Source organism: Cryptomeria japonica, chromosome 1, assembly GCF_030272615.1.
Source record: "Cryptomeria japonica chromosome 1, Sugi_1.0, whole genome shotgun sequence".
Taxonomy (NCBI): Eukaryota; Viridiplantae; Streptophyta; class Pinopsida; order Cupressales; family Cupressaceae; genus Cryptomeria; species Cryptomeria japonica.
This window is the reverse complement of record NC_081405.1, coordinates 27,501,767-27,516,599: the sequence shown is the minus strand read 5'-3', so window position 1 is coordinate 27,516,599 and position 14,833 is coordinate 27,501,767. Positions and strand designations below refer to the sequence as shown.

General features: G+C 36.1%; 1 protein-coding gene across 1 annotated transcript in view; it reads left to right on the top strand.

The window, feature by feature from the left end:
• The first annotated feature begins 236 nt into the window (after positions 1-236).
• Positions 237-14,833, top strand: part of LOC131038890 (ABC transporter G family member 28) — a 97,896-nt gene continuing 83,299 nt past the window's right edge. The window contains exons 1-2 of the mRNA XM_057971452.2: positions 237-923; positions 1,007-1,083. Of these exons, the coding sequence (XP_057827435.2) occupies positions 742-923; positions 1,007-1,083 (259 nt within the window). The 5' untranslated portion in view covers positions 237-741. The remainder of the gene's footprint in view (positions 924-1,006; positions 1,084-14,833) is intronic.

The following is a 14,833-nucleotide window of genomic DNA, read 5'->3' as shown; positions in this document are numbered from 1 at the left end:
AATAAAATAATATATAAATTTAATTAAAAACACTAATTAAAAAATTATATAAACCACCTAAACCTTATTAAATTAAAGGAAAACCAAAGAAGAGGTCCAAATTACATATATGAAAGAAATATCACACAAACCTCACTGCTTAGGTAGAACATCTTCGGACTGAAAAAAAAAAAAAAAAAGGGAATATTTTTAGCCGCAGATTGGATGAAACAGCCGAAACAGTTGACCATCCAAGCTGATGATTGCAAGTAAAAGCCGGCAAAAATCTAGCTACAAATGCCGATCCGCCCAATGATTTCAGACGGCACATATAGCTTGTTTGAAAGGATGAATACAATTATATCCGTCAAAGAGAACTTATGCAAACTTCAATATGATATCAAATAAATTAATGTGACAAGATGAAAACTTATCTAGATCGAAAGGAGGCGGCAAACTTCTCCGCGTCTGAATGTTTCTCCGCCTGCTATCTTCTTGGGGTGGACTATCTATTGTATCAAGCATATCACTCTCAAAATAAGATTCGATTCAAACACACAGGAAAAATCATGGTGGAGGGAGTCAGAATTGAACATCCAACGTCCAAAATCTTGAGTTCAGGGAAAATTTCGAAGCAGCAAATAAGATTCGATTTGAACAGAAAGGGAAAATCATCGTGGAGGGAGTCAGAATTGAATCTGTGACGGCCAAAATCTCAGATCAGGGGAAATTTTGAAGTAGTAAAAAATTTAAATCAGGGAAATGGATGATATAAGGAGACATTTATGTTTAATGTGTCTAATTTTTCTTGTATCTGGAGTAAGGTCTCAGCTTGACGAGAGCTTTGATTCGGTTTCACGGCGTATATACGAAAGCATCGAATTGATGACTGGAAATATCACCAACGAAGTTGCCGATAAGTTCCCTTTCTGTATAACGGACGTGTAAGTATAGTTGTGAGTATTTTCAGTATCGCTTTTGAAATTGACTGCGGTGTTTTAATCTTAGCTCTGATTTTCCCTTTCAGAGATAAAGAACGGAATGATGCTTTTAATTTCTCTTCAAATCCGGACTTTTTATCGCTTTGTCTGTTGGAAACCGACGGTATGGTTGCATTTCTTTTCTTCCTTTTCAGCTATTTAAGTATCAGGCATATAAGCAATCTAAATCATTCAATATATTAACGAGGCTGGTAAAATTGTTTGCGAATCTTCGATTTTGGGCTTTTTTCCAGCACTTCAGGTATATTTATCTAAGATTAAATCAACATAAATTATGCTGCGTTGGCGGAGTGGAGTTGAATCTGCAGTCCGAATCTCGTTCATGCTCTTGGCCTTTAGGTTAACTCACTGCCCACTCAATAATCGCTGTCCCACGACAAATTGGCTTGTTTTAGAAGAGGATGAATGGCAGAGAATAGAGGGTGGAATCGCATACTTACAAATGTTCCTCATGGCCCCTTTTCAACTATAGTTGTTTCGGCATACTTAACCCTCTGCCTGCCACTCTCTATCCAAGCCTGCCGAAAAAACTCATGGCGAATTTTAGGCAAGACTCACTCCTGCTCAGTCAGTCAGTACAAGATACTTGGTCGTTGCAGAAAACCCTGCATAAAACCCTTTCTTGTCATTTTGTCCTCAGCAATGGATCTCAGCAGTCTGAATTTGATTGTCAAGTCATTGGATCTATTGATGATTGGTTAAAACTTAACAACGATAAAGTTACGAAAAATGGCACGTGCCATGAAGGTCGTCCTGGCCTCAAAGGCCTTAATTTGGGCCTTGGGGTGTCAGCTTCACCCTTCGACCTTATCTTGAATTGCAATGGAACCCACAAGGGCCACTGCAGCCCCTAAACCACCACATCTGTTTTAAAAGTAGAAAAATAAAAATTGTGCACAGAATAAAAAAGCAACATTCTATTCTTTTATTTGGCTTGAAATAAAAATAACAAATTTTTAGAATTTTTTCTTGATTAAATCTTTTAACGATTGAATTCCATTTATATTATAGTTTGATGAGTCAATCCTAATTCTCAGTAATGCTGCTATGATCAAAATAGACTCATATATTGTTTAAATTTATTATATATTAGTTATCTAAGTTTAGTTTACAAATTTATATATTTGTTCAATATGTTAAGTTTTTGCCTTGCCCCAGGCCAAGTGAAATTTTAGGCTTGCCAAATCCAGAGTTTAGAAAGTATGTTTTCAACACTCTACACCCTCACTTATGCATGTTTGAAGCCTTTACTAGTAGTTGCTCTCCTTCAACAAATCAGCCTTTTAGGTTAGTTTGAGCGCATCAAGTAATTGTTGTCTTTCGACAAATTAGCTTACTTTTGGAGAAGATGACTGAATAGGAAAACCACACAAATATATTCTGTACCCCATTTTCAGCACTCATATCCTCACTTATGCATACTTGAAACCCATCCAAGTTCTCACTCTTCGTGGATTGTATTGGGAGAAGAATAATATTGGAAAATAATGATTATGAATTACATACTTATAAACGTGATATACCCCATTTCCAACACTTCAGTCTCACTTATGCATATTTGAATACTAAAAAATTCGGTGGCATGTTTTTCATCTTATGGCCGTCTTATTGAATTGCTATTTGATTGAAGGACCTGACTTATTCTGGTATGGGGAATTCAACCTAGATTGCTCTAGTTACTGATGTATTGCCGTACCATGATAAACGTTAGAACAGATTTGGTCAGCTTCTAAAATAACTTAAGCAAATTCTTGAAAATTTCTTTTTACTTTGTAATCTAATGCATCCTTTTCACGATATATTGTAACCCTTTGGATAGCTTTGCCATCTTTTAAAATGACTTACTTTAAGTAACTTTGTCAAATCCAGATTTCATTCTTTTTACTCATGCATCTCTTCACACATACACTGCAAATCTTGGGACAGCTTTTATCTGTTATTGAAATGACTTACTGTAAGTAATTTTCTTGTAATTGTGTTCTGATTATCAGATGAGTTTCATAAAGACCACTTCCAATTTTCTGTGCATTTTGCAGTCATAAATTTCCTGTGGCACTTTAAATATCTTGCTTTGATATCAATTTCATAATTAGCTTATCATTAATGTTTTTAAAAAACCGCTTCTTATCACTTTTCCTTGAGAGATTACTATATTTTCACCATAGTTTTTTAAACACAATATTCTATATTCTATATTTCATTATTTTCACTAAAGCATTTCCTGCTGCTTTTACTTTTCCAATTGCCATTTTGTCTTGCAGTTGGCGTCTTTAGGAGCAAACTATTCATGTAGCATCCAGTTTAACAGTTAAAACCAATGATGCTAAAATCCAATATATCATCTATTTAATTGCTTATTGCTATAATCCTATTGAAGTCATCGTAATCTATTCTCATGGAATTGATATGCTTTCGTTTTGCTACAATCCAAGTGGAAGCATCGACAGAAGTTATTTTCTGTTTTACCTAAAATTTTGGAACACTCTTTTATTTTACGACACTTTTTACTAAGGGAATTTTTTTTCACTCGATTCTCTCGAGGAAGCAATTCCTTGGGGCTTGAAAATCTTTTATCTTGGCATTAGTGCCCCACCATACTGCTGGACTACAACCAGATAAAAGGAGTTTCTAGTGTGTCAAAGAAGTTTTATTCAATGATAGACATAGTTTCTGGAAGTTCATTCTCATTTTCTCTATTTTTCAGATATTAAAGTCTATAAAGCAATTAGCGTACTAACTTGACATCCACTATATGTGATTGTCAATAAACCTTTAAGTAGTTTTAAGAAAGTAATTCAATTGAGATACAAAATTTTCAACTCCTCAAACAGGGGTTTAGAGTTATCACTAATTCAAGGATTTAACACAAACACAAATATATTGCAAATCAGGCAACAAGGGAAATCTAAGAGTATTTTTATTTATTGTACTACTCGTCTTCCATTAGAATTATCTGTTCCAATCATCAAAGTCATTTAGTGTTTGTGAATGTAGGCTAAAGGGAAGAACACTTAACACATAGTCTTGGTTTGCTGTTTTCGGTTGTTCTGTGGCTAAAACTGTTTCATAAATCAGTAGTTTTTTATTCTTTCAGAAATACAAACTCCTGTTTAGCATGGCCTCTCTCTCCTATCACGTTATTATTGTTTTGAGTCACGTTCTTCCTTGTAGTCGCATATGGATATCTCAGCAAAAAAATGTTTTTGAAGAGCAATAACTCCATAATGTCGGTGCCACTAGGCAACCATCCTTGTCCACTTGCTGTAAGGCTTAGCAATTTCAAAATTTTGTTTTCATGAACCCACTATACAAATAATTAAAGGATACCATATCAAAGAAATAAATACGTGGCAATAAATTAAAACTAAAAAGGATAAGATAATAAGATCAAAGTTCATTCAAAGGGCATCCATCAGGCTTAGTGGTGATGAAAGCATATTGCAATCATCTCTCTGTTGAAATAAATAAAAGAATCAAACTGAAAGTCAATCATCATAACAAATACTAATAATTGCAGAGGAGCATTCATACAAAGGTGTATGTCAACTAAATAACTTGAGAAGTAAACGTCTTAGTCCTTTGTAATTAGCAAAAATGTCTCTTAGTTTAAGTAAATAGTTCATTCCAGCATAAAAAAGAGTGAAAATATGAAATAAGTTAGTCAGATGCAAGTTGTTGCAGTTAAGAGAAACAACGCACAATTTTTATAAAGAGAAACATGTTTGATAACTTAGGAAAAATGCTCCCAATTAGAACCTGTTGTGCGTGCTTGCGCACCTCACCCCGTCATTGACAGGGACCCCCACTGCCTTTGTCTATCTGCCTGTCTGCGAGGGTTAGGCGTTTTAAGCAAAGTTACCCCGAGTTTCCAGGACAGGGACGGCAGGGGACGCGTTTCTGGGACGACAATTTTTTTTTGCCAAATTTGGGGACGGCAGGGGACGGCAAAGGGGTCGGCTATATAAAATATAGGAAAAATTTAAAATATATAGGAAAATTTCAAAATTCTAAATGTTCATATGAAAACATGGATAAAGCATGCATATATACATTATATGAAAACATGGATATAGCATGTGTATGATACTATGAAAAGCCAAAAACATTTTAGAATGTAAATTCTGAACATACAACATTGTTAATACTCAATAGACAATATGCAATAATGCATTCATAAATCAGAATCTCAGTTCATTAATATATAATTTTATTAATTTTAAATTTTTAAATGTTTAACAATTTGTCAATTTAATATTTATATTTATAATATGAATTAATTAAAATTTTAAACGTTTGATATAAAATTAATAAATTTAAAATTTAATTAATGTTTTCTTTTATTTTTTTTATTTTTAATAACAATTTGAATTAATAAGGGGCCTGTATTAGAAAATTTAAATAAAAAATTGAAAATACAACATTTTTTATTTTTTTAATATTTTTTAATGACCTTAGATATGGGGGACGTTTGGCCGTCCCTGGGACGGATTGGGGACGTCCCAGCCGTCCCCAGCTGTCCCCGGGACGTACGGACGTCCCCCAGAGCTAGGGCAGGCATTTCCCTGTTTCGGGGACGTCCCCTCAAAATACAGGGCAATTTGGGGACGGGGGGAAACGTCCCCTGGCTGTCCCCAAGTCCCCGAAACGTCCCCGAGACGGGGACGGGGGTTTTCAGGTTGGGGACGCGTCCCCGGGTAACTCTGGTTTTAAGAGCTCGAGTTAAAGTCAAGCAATTAAAGCAAACTCGATCATTCCTTGTAGAACCCAAGGTCATAAGGTAAAGCAAACACAAAACAAGAATGAAGGGTGTTTGAAACATAAATCTCATTTTGTTTCTCAGAGGCCCGAGCTTCCATACGAAGAGAAAGGCATTCAAACACAAACTCGTGCATTCTACTCTGTGAACCCGAAGCCCTAGTTGTCGCTTAAAACAAGTTCGCGCGATAGGTCATCCAGACCGAAATGCACATTTAAAGGACCAAAATCGGCCTCTGAAGACAAGACTCACAAATCGGCCTTTAACTCTGAAGTGCAAGTTCGATGAAGCTCTCCAAAATCGGCCTCTAAGCCGAAAATAGAAAATAGAAAATCGCGAAACTTTCAAAGGAGAAGGTAAAAGCCGAAAATAACAAAATACACCATTTGCCCGAAAAGTCATTCAAAGCTTTCCTAAACTCACGAAATCCCCTCATTGGCCGAAATATAAGGGGAAGAAAAACGTCAAACTCCCAAGATGGTCTCATAAGCCGAAATTCAGAGAAGGGCAAGTAATAAAATTGCGCAGAACACCCATATTGCCCGAAAAAAAACAATCTCTCATTTCTCCTTAGAAGCCTAAAGTCGCGGAAAAGGAAGACGAAATGTGAATTTAAAATCGCGCATTTTATCTTAGATGCTCGAGTTTGCCGGGGCAAGAAGGAAAGGCGCCTTGACAATTGATCATGTTAAGCCGAAAACGTTCTAGGTAAGTCGAGCTTGTAGGCCGAGAAAGACAAAGGGAAACCAAAATCTCGCAACCCTAGTCAAAATGCCGAAAATAAGATGAAAAGTTTGAATTCGCATTCCCTCAGTTGACCGAAAAGAAGAAATGAGACCAACATATAAATCGTGCAAGATCTTCTATTTACCCGAAAAATAGAATGAAGAGTAAAATCGCATCTTGGCCATTTTGGCCGAAAACCAAAAGCTCTCGAAATCGGCTTATAGCCCGAAAATCTTAAAGAAAGGAAAACTCAACTTTCGCAAATGGTTTGTCTAGGCCGAAAAATGAAAATCGCGAAATTCGGCTAAGTTACTGCCAACGCAAAAGGTGACAACCCCTACAAATTTTTGCCTAAAAAGTGTCATTTTTGTCTCCAAGGCACGTTTTACGAGGTACAAAACTCACATTTGATAGTGTCAAATCATTGGGGGGTGTCTTTGCCATCATCGTCCAAGTTTTGGTGAGTTTTGGTCTTCCTTTTCCTAACTTTCTGTGCAATTTTGGGTTTCAGAACAGTCACTACAGGTTGAAGATTTTACTCTATGGCACGCTTCCCGAGGCATAATTTCGCCTAATCCTTGGACTGGCTTAATCCCCAGTCCATCCTCAAACCACGTTTCAAATTTCATCGCATTCTGGGTTGGTTTGCTATGTCTTTCCTTCAATTTCGGGTTTTTTCTCCCTGGCTGCAAGTGGGAAATTTTCCTTGAATTGCAAGTTTTAATGATTTTCTTTGTTTTAGTCTTTGTAGGGAAATTTTTGGCTAATTACAAATGCACTTTATTGAAAAAAGAACTTGTAACTTACTTTTTATTTCCCCCTTGATGCTTTTTGGCTTTTTAAGTCATAATAGGGATTTTTTGGATAAGTTACAAGTTAATTTTAAATGGCATATTTAAAAGTCACTTGTAATTCTTTTCTAAAACCCCTATTTTAATGTCTTTTGTTTGTAATATGGATTTTAAACCCCTATTACATGTGTTAAGTTATTAAAACTTGTTGTAGGGAATTTATTTTCCCTTTACAAGTTATTTATAACTTGCATATCTCTCTCCAAAATCCGATTTTGCTTAGAAATGGAATAAAGTGACAATTTTAAACTGGCATATCTCTCTCCAAAACCCGATTTTGCCTTGTTGAGAGAAAGGTAACATTTTAAACTTGTAATATGGGAAGGAATTAAAACTCGATTTTCACTATTACATGCAAAATGAAACTTCTTGTTCTTTCCCAAAAACCCGACCAGCAATATTGGAGGATTTTGTTGACAATTTCCACCGATTTTTGTGGAGAAATTTTAGGAGGAAGGCGTTTTGGATTCCTTGCTATTTTCATGCATTTTTCAACTCTCTTCATGCCATTTGTAAGACATTATCGCTGGTTTTATGGTGTTTTAATAGCAAAAACGTTTTTGAAAAATGCCACAAATCTTGTCTTTCCTAAATCGTTTTGGCTTGTCTTGCCTAGGCGTGGAGGTTGGGTGCTTTACTTGACCGATTCTTCATGCTTTTAATGGGCATTTTGATACATATGACATTTTTTCAAAAACGTGGCTAGGGTTTGAATCTTCTTCTTTTTTCTATAAGAGATTCTTTCTCTTCATGATAGTTGTTAGTTTTGTTTTTCTCTTTCCTAAAATCGGTTTTTGTGAGAGATTTTCCCCTTTGTTCCAAGTTTGCAAAGCAATTTGTGAATTGCATTGATCTTCCCCATTTTCCCTCTTTACTTGTATTCGGGATTTTAAATCCCGATTACAAGTTGAATGAAAATAATTGATCTTTCCAAAATCCTTCCATTTTCATCCATGTTCATTGCCATCATCCGTGCATAACATTCCCACCATTTCATCCACTCATTTCACACCTTCATTCATTTATCCCATTTAAAGTCTACCTACAGTCAACCATCCAAAACCCGAAATTGATCCAAAATGCACTCAAAAAACACTTGAAAATGAGTTTTAAAGGTCCAATTACAAGTGCAAACTTGTAGTTACCCATTACACATATGAAGTTGCATGTTTGTTTTCCACAATTGCAAGTTAATGCTCTTGTTTTCCCCACACATGTAATGCAGCTTCCAGAACCCGAAATTCACTTGTGAGCCCATTTTTGCATCAATTTATCTCTTCCCTTGTTAGTCTGGTTTGCACACACGATCTACCAAATCAATGGATTAAGGCATGGGCCTTATTTTGCAAGCAGATTTCAAGAATGGAGGATGATACAAAGAAGAGATACAACAACAATTCATGGTTGAGAGCATAGAATGCTTTCAAGACAAAGACGATCATGACATGAAAAGAGGAAAGCAACCCTTTCCCTCCTGAAAAGATAGTACTACCCCAAGCAAGAAGACAAGGATGCAAGTTCCCGTTCCGGTTCAAGATGTCTTTACCAATCCAAAATACTTCAAGTTCTAGCATCCTGAAGCGACATGAAGATCATCACAGACAAATGATGATGCAGTTAGAGTCGTGTCTTTAGACACAGAGAATAGTTTTAGTTATGCATTTGTAATTTTGTTTTGACAAGTTACATGTAAAAAAAAATTAACTTTGTAATTGCAAGTTAATTCATTACGTGCACTTTTGTAATTACATGTAAAGCAACTACAAGTTGTGTTCAATTAGGACTGTAGTTGGAATAAGTCATAGTTAGTTATTGAATAAGTCTTGGTGGTTGAGAGAATTTCTCAAGTTAGTTGGGATCCTCCCACCTTTTTTTCATGACTCCTCTCCTATAAATACTTGAGGGGTCTATTGTAATTTTTATCTTTTGGAAAGCAAGCAAAAAACTCTGCCAAATTTGCAGCAAAGAAGTCTTTGAGCTTTTATGTGTAAATTGAAGAATTGAAAGGAATAGAAGAAAATTGCTCAAGCTTTGAGTCTTTGTGCTACATTCTTGAGTTTGTGTTCCATATTTCCTTTCTTGCAAGTGTTCCTTTGAGAACTTAATCGAATCTGATTTGCAGTCTTTGAGCTGCAAGTATTGAAGATTAATTTAGTTAAAGTAGAAGTTCTATTGGGAAAAGCTGTAAGACTTTGTTCTTACATTTGTTCGTAACAGAATTTAGAAGTAGATTTTGTGAGAAATAGCTGTGAGTCTTTGAGCTTATACTACTTCCCATTGTTTTATGTAGAAAGGATGAGATATTTCAGTCTTTGTGCTGTTATAATTTGTTTTTAATCAAATTAGTATAGAAAAGGGTAGATAGGACTTCACATAATCAAGTCTTTGAGCTTGATATTGCTGTCCCGTCCGAAGAAAGTGACTGAAGTCTTTGAGCTTTCAGGAAACTTCATTTCCTTTCTCTCATTTCATTTCGAAAGTTGTTACTGCTGTTTTATATCGAATCGCTATCACTTTTCTGTGAAGAGAAAAGGATATTGTCTTTCTTGAAAGAAGAAGAAAGATTGCTGTCCCATCCTATTTTATTTTTTAAAGTTGTAGTTAGATAGGGGGAGCCTTCCCTTAATTAGGAGAGTTTTATTCACACACTGTGGTTGAAACCACAATTTTGTATATTTCTTCAAGTGTACACAATTTTCAACCAACAGACTCTGACTTAGCAAAACTCATAACCAAAACCAGAACCCTGTCTCTTGGCCTTGAATTCCCTTTTATAGAAACAAGGGAGCAAACAAGCTATGGGCCAGAGGAGACACATGTCGCAAAACAATTGGATAACATGTGACATCTTGTTACAAAAATATTCCCTTTATGGAATGTCACAACCAAAACCAATATCTTCAAAAAGACACTCCATGCACTTTATCCCTTTTGTTGTTGCCGATGAAGATCTGATATGGGCCCACCTTGCTGTTGTTCGTGCTAAAAAAGGTAACTGCTGCGAGAGAACAAAATCGCCTGCCAGACTAACTGTTTGTAGTCCTTACTCCTCTTTTAAGAAGGTGTTACTCTATTCGTCATATTCTTCATCAGATGGCCATCTAAAATTCATGACCTCATCAGCCTTTGCTCTATTTGGAGTATATTTAACCACTACCTGATTTGCCTCTCTTTCAAAAGACTCAAAAAATGTCCCTGTACATATTATTTTGTCCATACTATCCTCCAACATGCTAGTATGCAATCCCTCACAAATCAATTCTACTTGGGTGTTGATAACCCTTTCTGCCTCTTCTTTCCAAAGTTGTAAAGGCTTAATTGCCCCATTTTCATCCTCAATACCTGGCAAAAGTGTTTCATTCAGCTCACTGAAGTTCCTCATTAACTCCCTTATCTTTCTTTCTAAACTTTCTGGCAGAATTTGGGCTTCCTGCATTGACTTCACCAACAAATAGGTTGGCTGAAATGTAGGTGGCCTCTCAACATGATATTTGGAAGCCATTGACATTATTCGTAATGTTCAACATAAAATTTGGGGTTTGTAATTTCTGAATCGGTTGGTTAATTGAAATCAATTGTGTAGTTATATATTTCATTCTCAAACACTTCACATCTGCTTGTGGATTCATTGTTTTCTCATTATTAATTAAATGGAACGAGCCATTTTATGTCAACTATTTATGATTTTTTGGGAAATATATTGCAAATGTTGGGTAGAAATTAGAAGGGTTTCTTTCTGGCTTAGTCGATTCTATCCTCCTGGGTGTTTGTTGGTGCTTCAAAAGGGCCTCTTACAGGCATTTTTTTCAATTTTGCATGACTTTTGCAAATGGAGGCTGATTTTTGCAAACTAGATATTGATGGAATGGTCTATTCGTAGGCATTTTTTCAGATATTTTGCTGTTTGATACTGTTTTTTTTTGTGTTGAAGTCAGATTTTGGTTTTGCGCAATTTCATGTTGTTGATCTCTATTCATGTTGAGATAAGTGTATCATTGATGTAATCATGGGTTATGCAACACATCCTTTTGTTATCACTTTGAAATTTTGAATAAGGACAATTATGAGTCATGGGCAAAAGGAATCATCACACATTGTAGGCAGCTTAATCTCTTGCCTCATCTTTATGGACTCATTCCTGAGCCAAAGACAAAATGGAAGTAATCAGTTTGGGGTAATCGAAATCATTATATCATAGGATTGATTGGTTGTAGTATTAGAAAGAGCTTCTTCTATGAAATCTACCCCAAGTTTAGAGATATTTAGTGCCCATGCACAATTTTGACCATTATTTGGTAGAAGTTTGGAGATCCACATGTTCCTCCATTCCCGGATGATCCTGGTTCAGATTGCCTTCTTCTAGTTGACGATGTTGACAATATTCCCTTGGATGATGGTACCTTAGAGGAGTTTGAATATGACACAACGCTTGAGAGCTATGATGATCAAGAGTCTCCACTTGCCGCTCCTACTTCTCTAGTTGAAATGACACATTCATCTTTTGTTGGTGATTCCAATGAGTCATTGCAACAGGTATCTATTCATCTTCCTGATTGGGATTCCTATTTGCCAGACTTTGGTTCATTGTTTGTGGAGTCTCACATTTCAAATTTGGGAGACACATTTGAGGGTTTATCTCTCCTATTTGATGATAGTCGTGCAACATTAGTTGTCACTTCATCTTTGTCTTTGGAGCTTGTTCAAAATCAATTTCCATTGGTTCCTTGTTTGTCACCTTCTATTGTGATTGGGCACGTACCTGATTGGTTTGTGGCATTTTCATCATCCAAGGACTCGGCAACACATGAGCAAATTTCAAAAACATCATCGTCATTCTACATTTGGATTTTGATTCCTACCAATTCCTATCCAAAATGGGAAGCATTCTTGCATTTGTACTTGGTTTATCTTCTTCCCAAGGGGAGAAATGTTGTTTGTAGGCACTGGACTATGTTTTGTCTTCAAGCACTCACCATTTTTGTAGGACATTATCCATTATGGGGGGGCTATGTAGTCTCCTTTCCTTCCTATGGGGGGATACTTGATTGTATATACATGATCTATGTAGTCCTTGGGGGGTATTAGTGAGTTCTCCATGCATCATCTTGTTTGTTTCTGCTCTCTTTCGGAGAGGAGTTTTGTCCCATTGGGTTTTCTCCTTTTCTCTGATTTGTGAGAGATTGCATTTCATTGCATTGCATTTGCATTTGTACATGGGTACCTAACATGGCCTAGTTGCTGGGATCCATATTGCATTTTGCTCTCATATTGCATAATAACTACTCCCTAAGTTGCACTTAACGGGGGTGTGCTGGAGTAAATGTGGTTTTACCCATTTACCTATGCTTAAGTTTTATTTAGGCAGACAACATTATTGGTTATTAGTTAGTACATTTAATTTCTATTGTTGCTAGTAGTTGGATGTCAGTTATCTATACCGACTCTCTCCTTGCCTTTATAAGCAAGGCATATGTACATTATTTGCATCTCAATCTCAATTCTAGTTCATTATTTGGTGAAATAGCTTTGCTTCTCTCCTTCTGTGAAGGTTATATTGCAGGTTCAGTTCCTAGTTTGGAGGTTGCTCCAACATAGATGAGAATCTAATGTGCTCAAGTGGCCCATCAAGTGGAACAACGTTGTATTGATTAAGGTTGCGTCAATTATATTCAAACAACCCCCTTGTAACATTTGACATAGGAAGATGTGGACATTCAACCTTAGACAATTGGATCAAATAAAAATTTGATTTAGTTCTTGAACCAAATTTAACTTTTCTTGGACTTATAGAAAATATTCATGTGATTATGTTGCCAGGTTGATGGGATCCTCTTGTGATTAGAATCATAGTGTTGAGACTCAGAGTCAGAAAAACTCAGAAAGCTTACTTTGACTTGGATCCAAACTCAGTGAAAAAACTTGGCCAAACCCTGATGAATTAAAAAAAATTAAACTATAGCAAAATTTAGGTATCAAATCAACTTTGAATATATTGAAAACTAGTCATTACATTGATCATACAAATGTATACACCAAGAAGTAAATGTTGTGAAGCTGAAAGTTGAACTTGTGCTAATATAAAATAAGAATTGCTATTATATTTGGAAATCCATTGCAATGGCATAAAAGAAACATTATATGAAAGACCAAACTAAGGTTGAGAGGAGCTTGCATCACTTGTCCCAACACTAGATGCATGATGTTGGATGCAATGATGTTTTATGTAAACCTAGGAAGCAATTGCAAGCATTGTACTTGCAATAGAGGTAGGTGTTGATGATGTAGCGTTAGAATTAATCCTTCAGGGCCAATTAGCAGATATTCTATCGGCCTTACATATCTAGTAAACCAATTTACTTGTGCATTAAATATCAAACATATTGCATTATCGGGTTTCGATGATTAATCATTAAAAGATGTTTATCGGGTGTGTTAACATTGAACAATATAACCGATTGTGTTATTAATGAATCGGTTTGTGTATAGTCAATAATGTTTTAGTGAAAGCGATTTAGAGTGTCATGAAGAGACACGTCCTTATTGGAAAGACATCGGAGTCAATATATATGGTTAATGCATCTCCCCTCTTGGTTCGTGGTGATAGATATATGCGATATACTCAGATCAGAAACACACAACGAGTTAAGACTTTATCATAACTTAGAGGCAGATTGAAGACATATATAGTAGTAAGCATATTGCATATTCTTTGGCAGATCATGTTATCTACTATTGCAGTCCAATCTTCTACAACAGGCCGATCTTCTACAGCAGTCCGATTTATTATCTTGTGTGTTATACTGTTGTGGCATAAAGCTTCAAGTAGTGAAGCTATTCTTTGTAAATCATATTCAAACCTGATTAAATATAACTGAGAATTTTGTGGCTGGGTTTTTCACCTTCATAAGGAAGGTTTTCCCAGGGTAACTTAGTGTTCATACTGTTCATTTGTGGAGAATTTTTGTTCTTGTTATAATCTGATCATAAACTTAACATGGTATCAGAGCCACGGTGAAATCAGATCGTGATCAGATTCTAGACAACTTCTAAGTATTCTCTCCTCTCTCTCTGTTGAGCAGTACCGCTAAGTCTCGAAAATGGTGAACAGTCTTAAAGTCAAAGATAGGCTTGAAGGCGCATCTAACTTCACCTCATGGAAGTTTAGAGTGCTCACTGCACTTGAAGAAAATGATCTTCTTCAATTCATAGAGGAAAAGGATTTATCTAAACCTGAAGATCATGAGGAGAAACTGCAATTCAAGAAGAATGCATTCAAAGCAAAGAAGATATCAATCGACTCCGTGAGGGATCACTTGGTGCCTCTCATCTCCAAGATGACAACTGCAAGAGATATGTTCAAGACCTTGGAGGGTTTATATGAGATTAACAACGTAAGCAGGGCTCTTGCCTTGAGACAACAACTCCACCGAGTGAAGATGGCAAAAGGAGATTCAGTCATCACCTACTTCATGAAAATTTCAGAATTAAGAGATCAACTATGCGCAATTGGGGACCAAGTG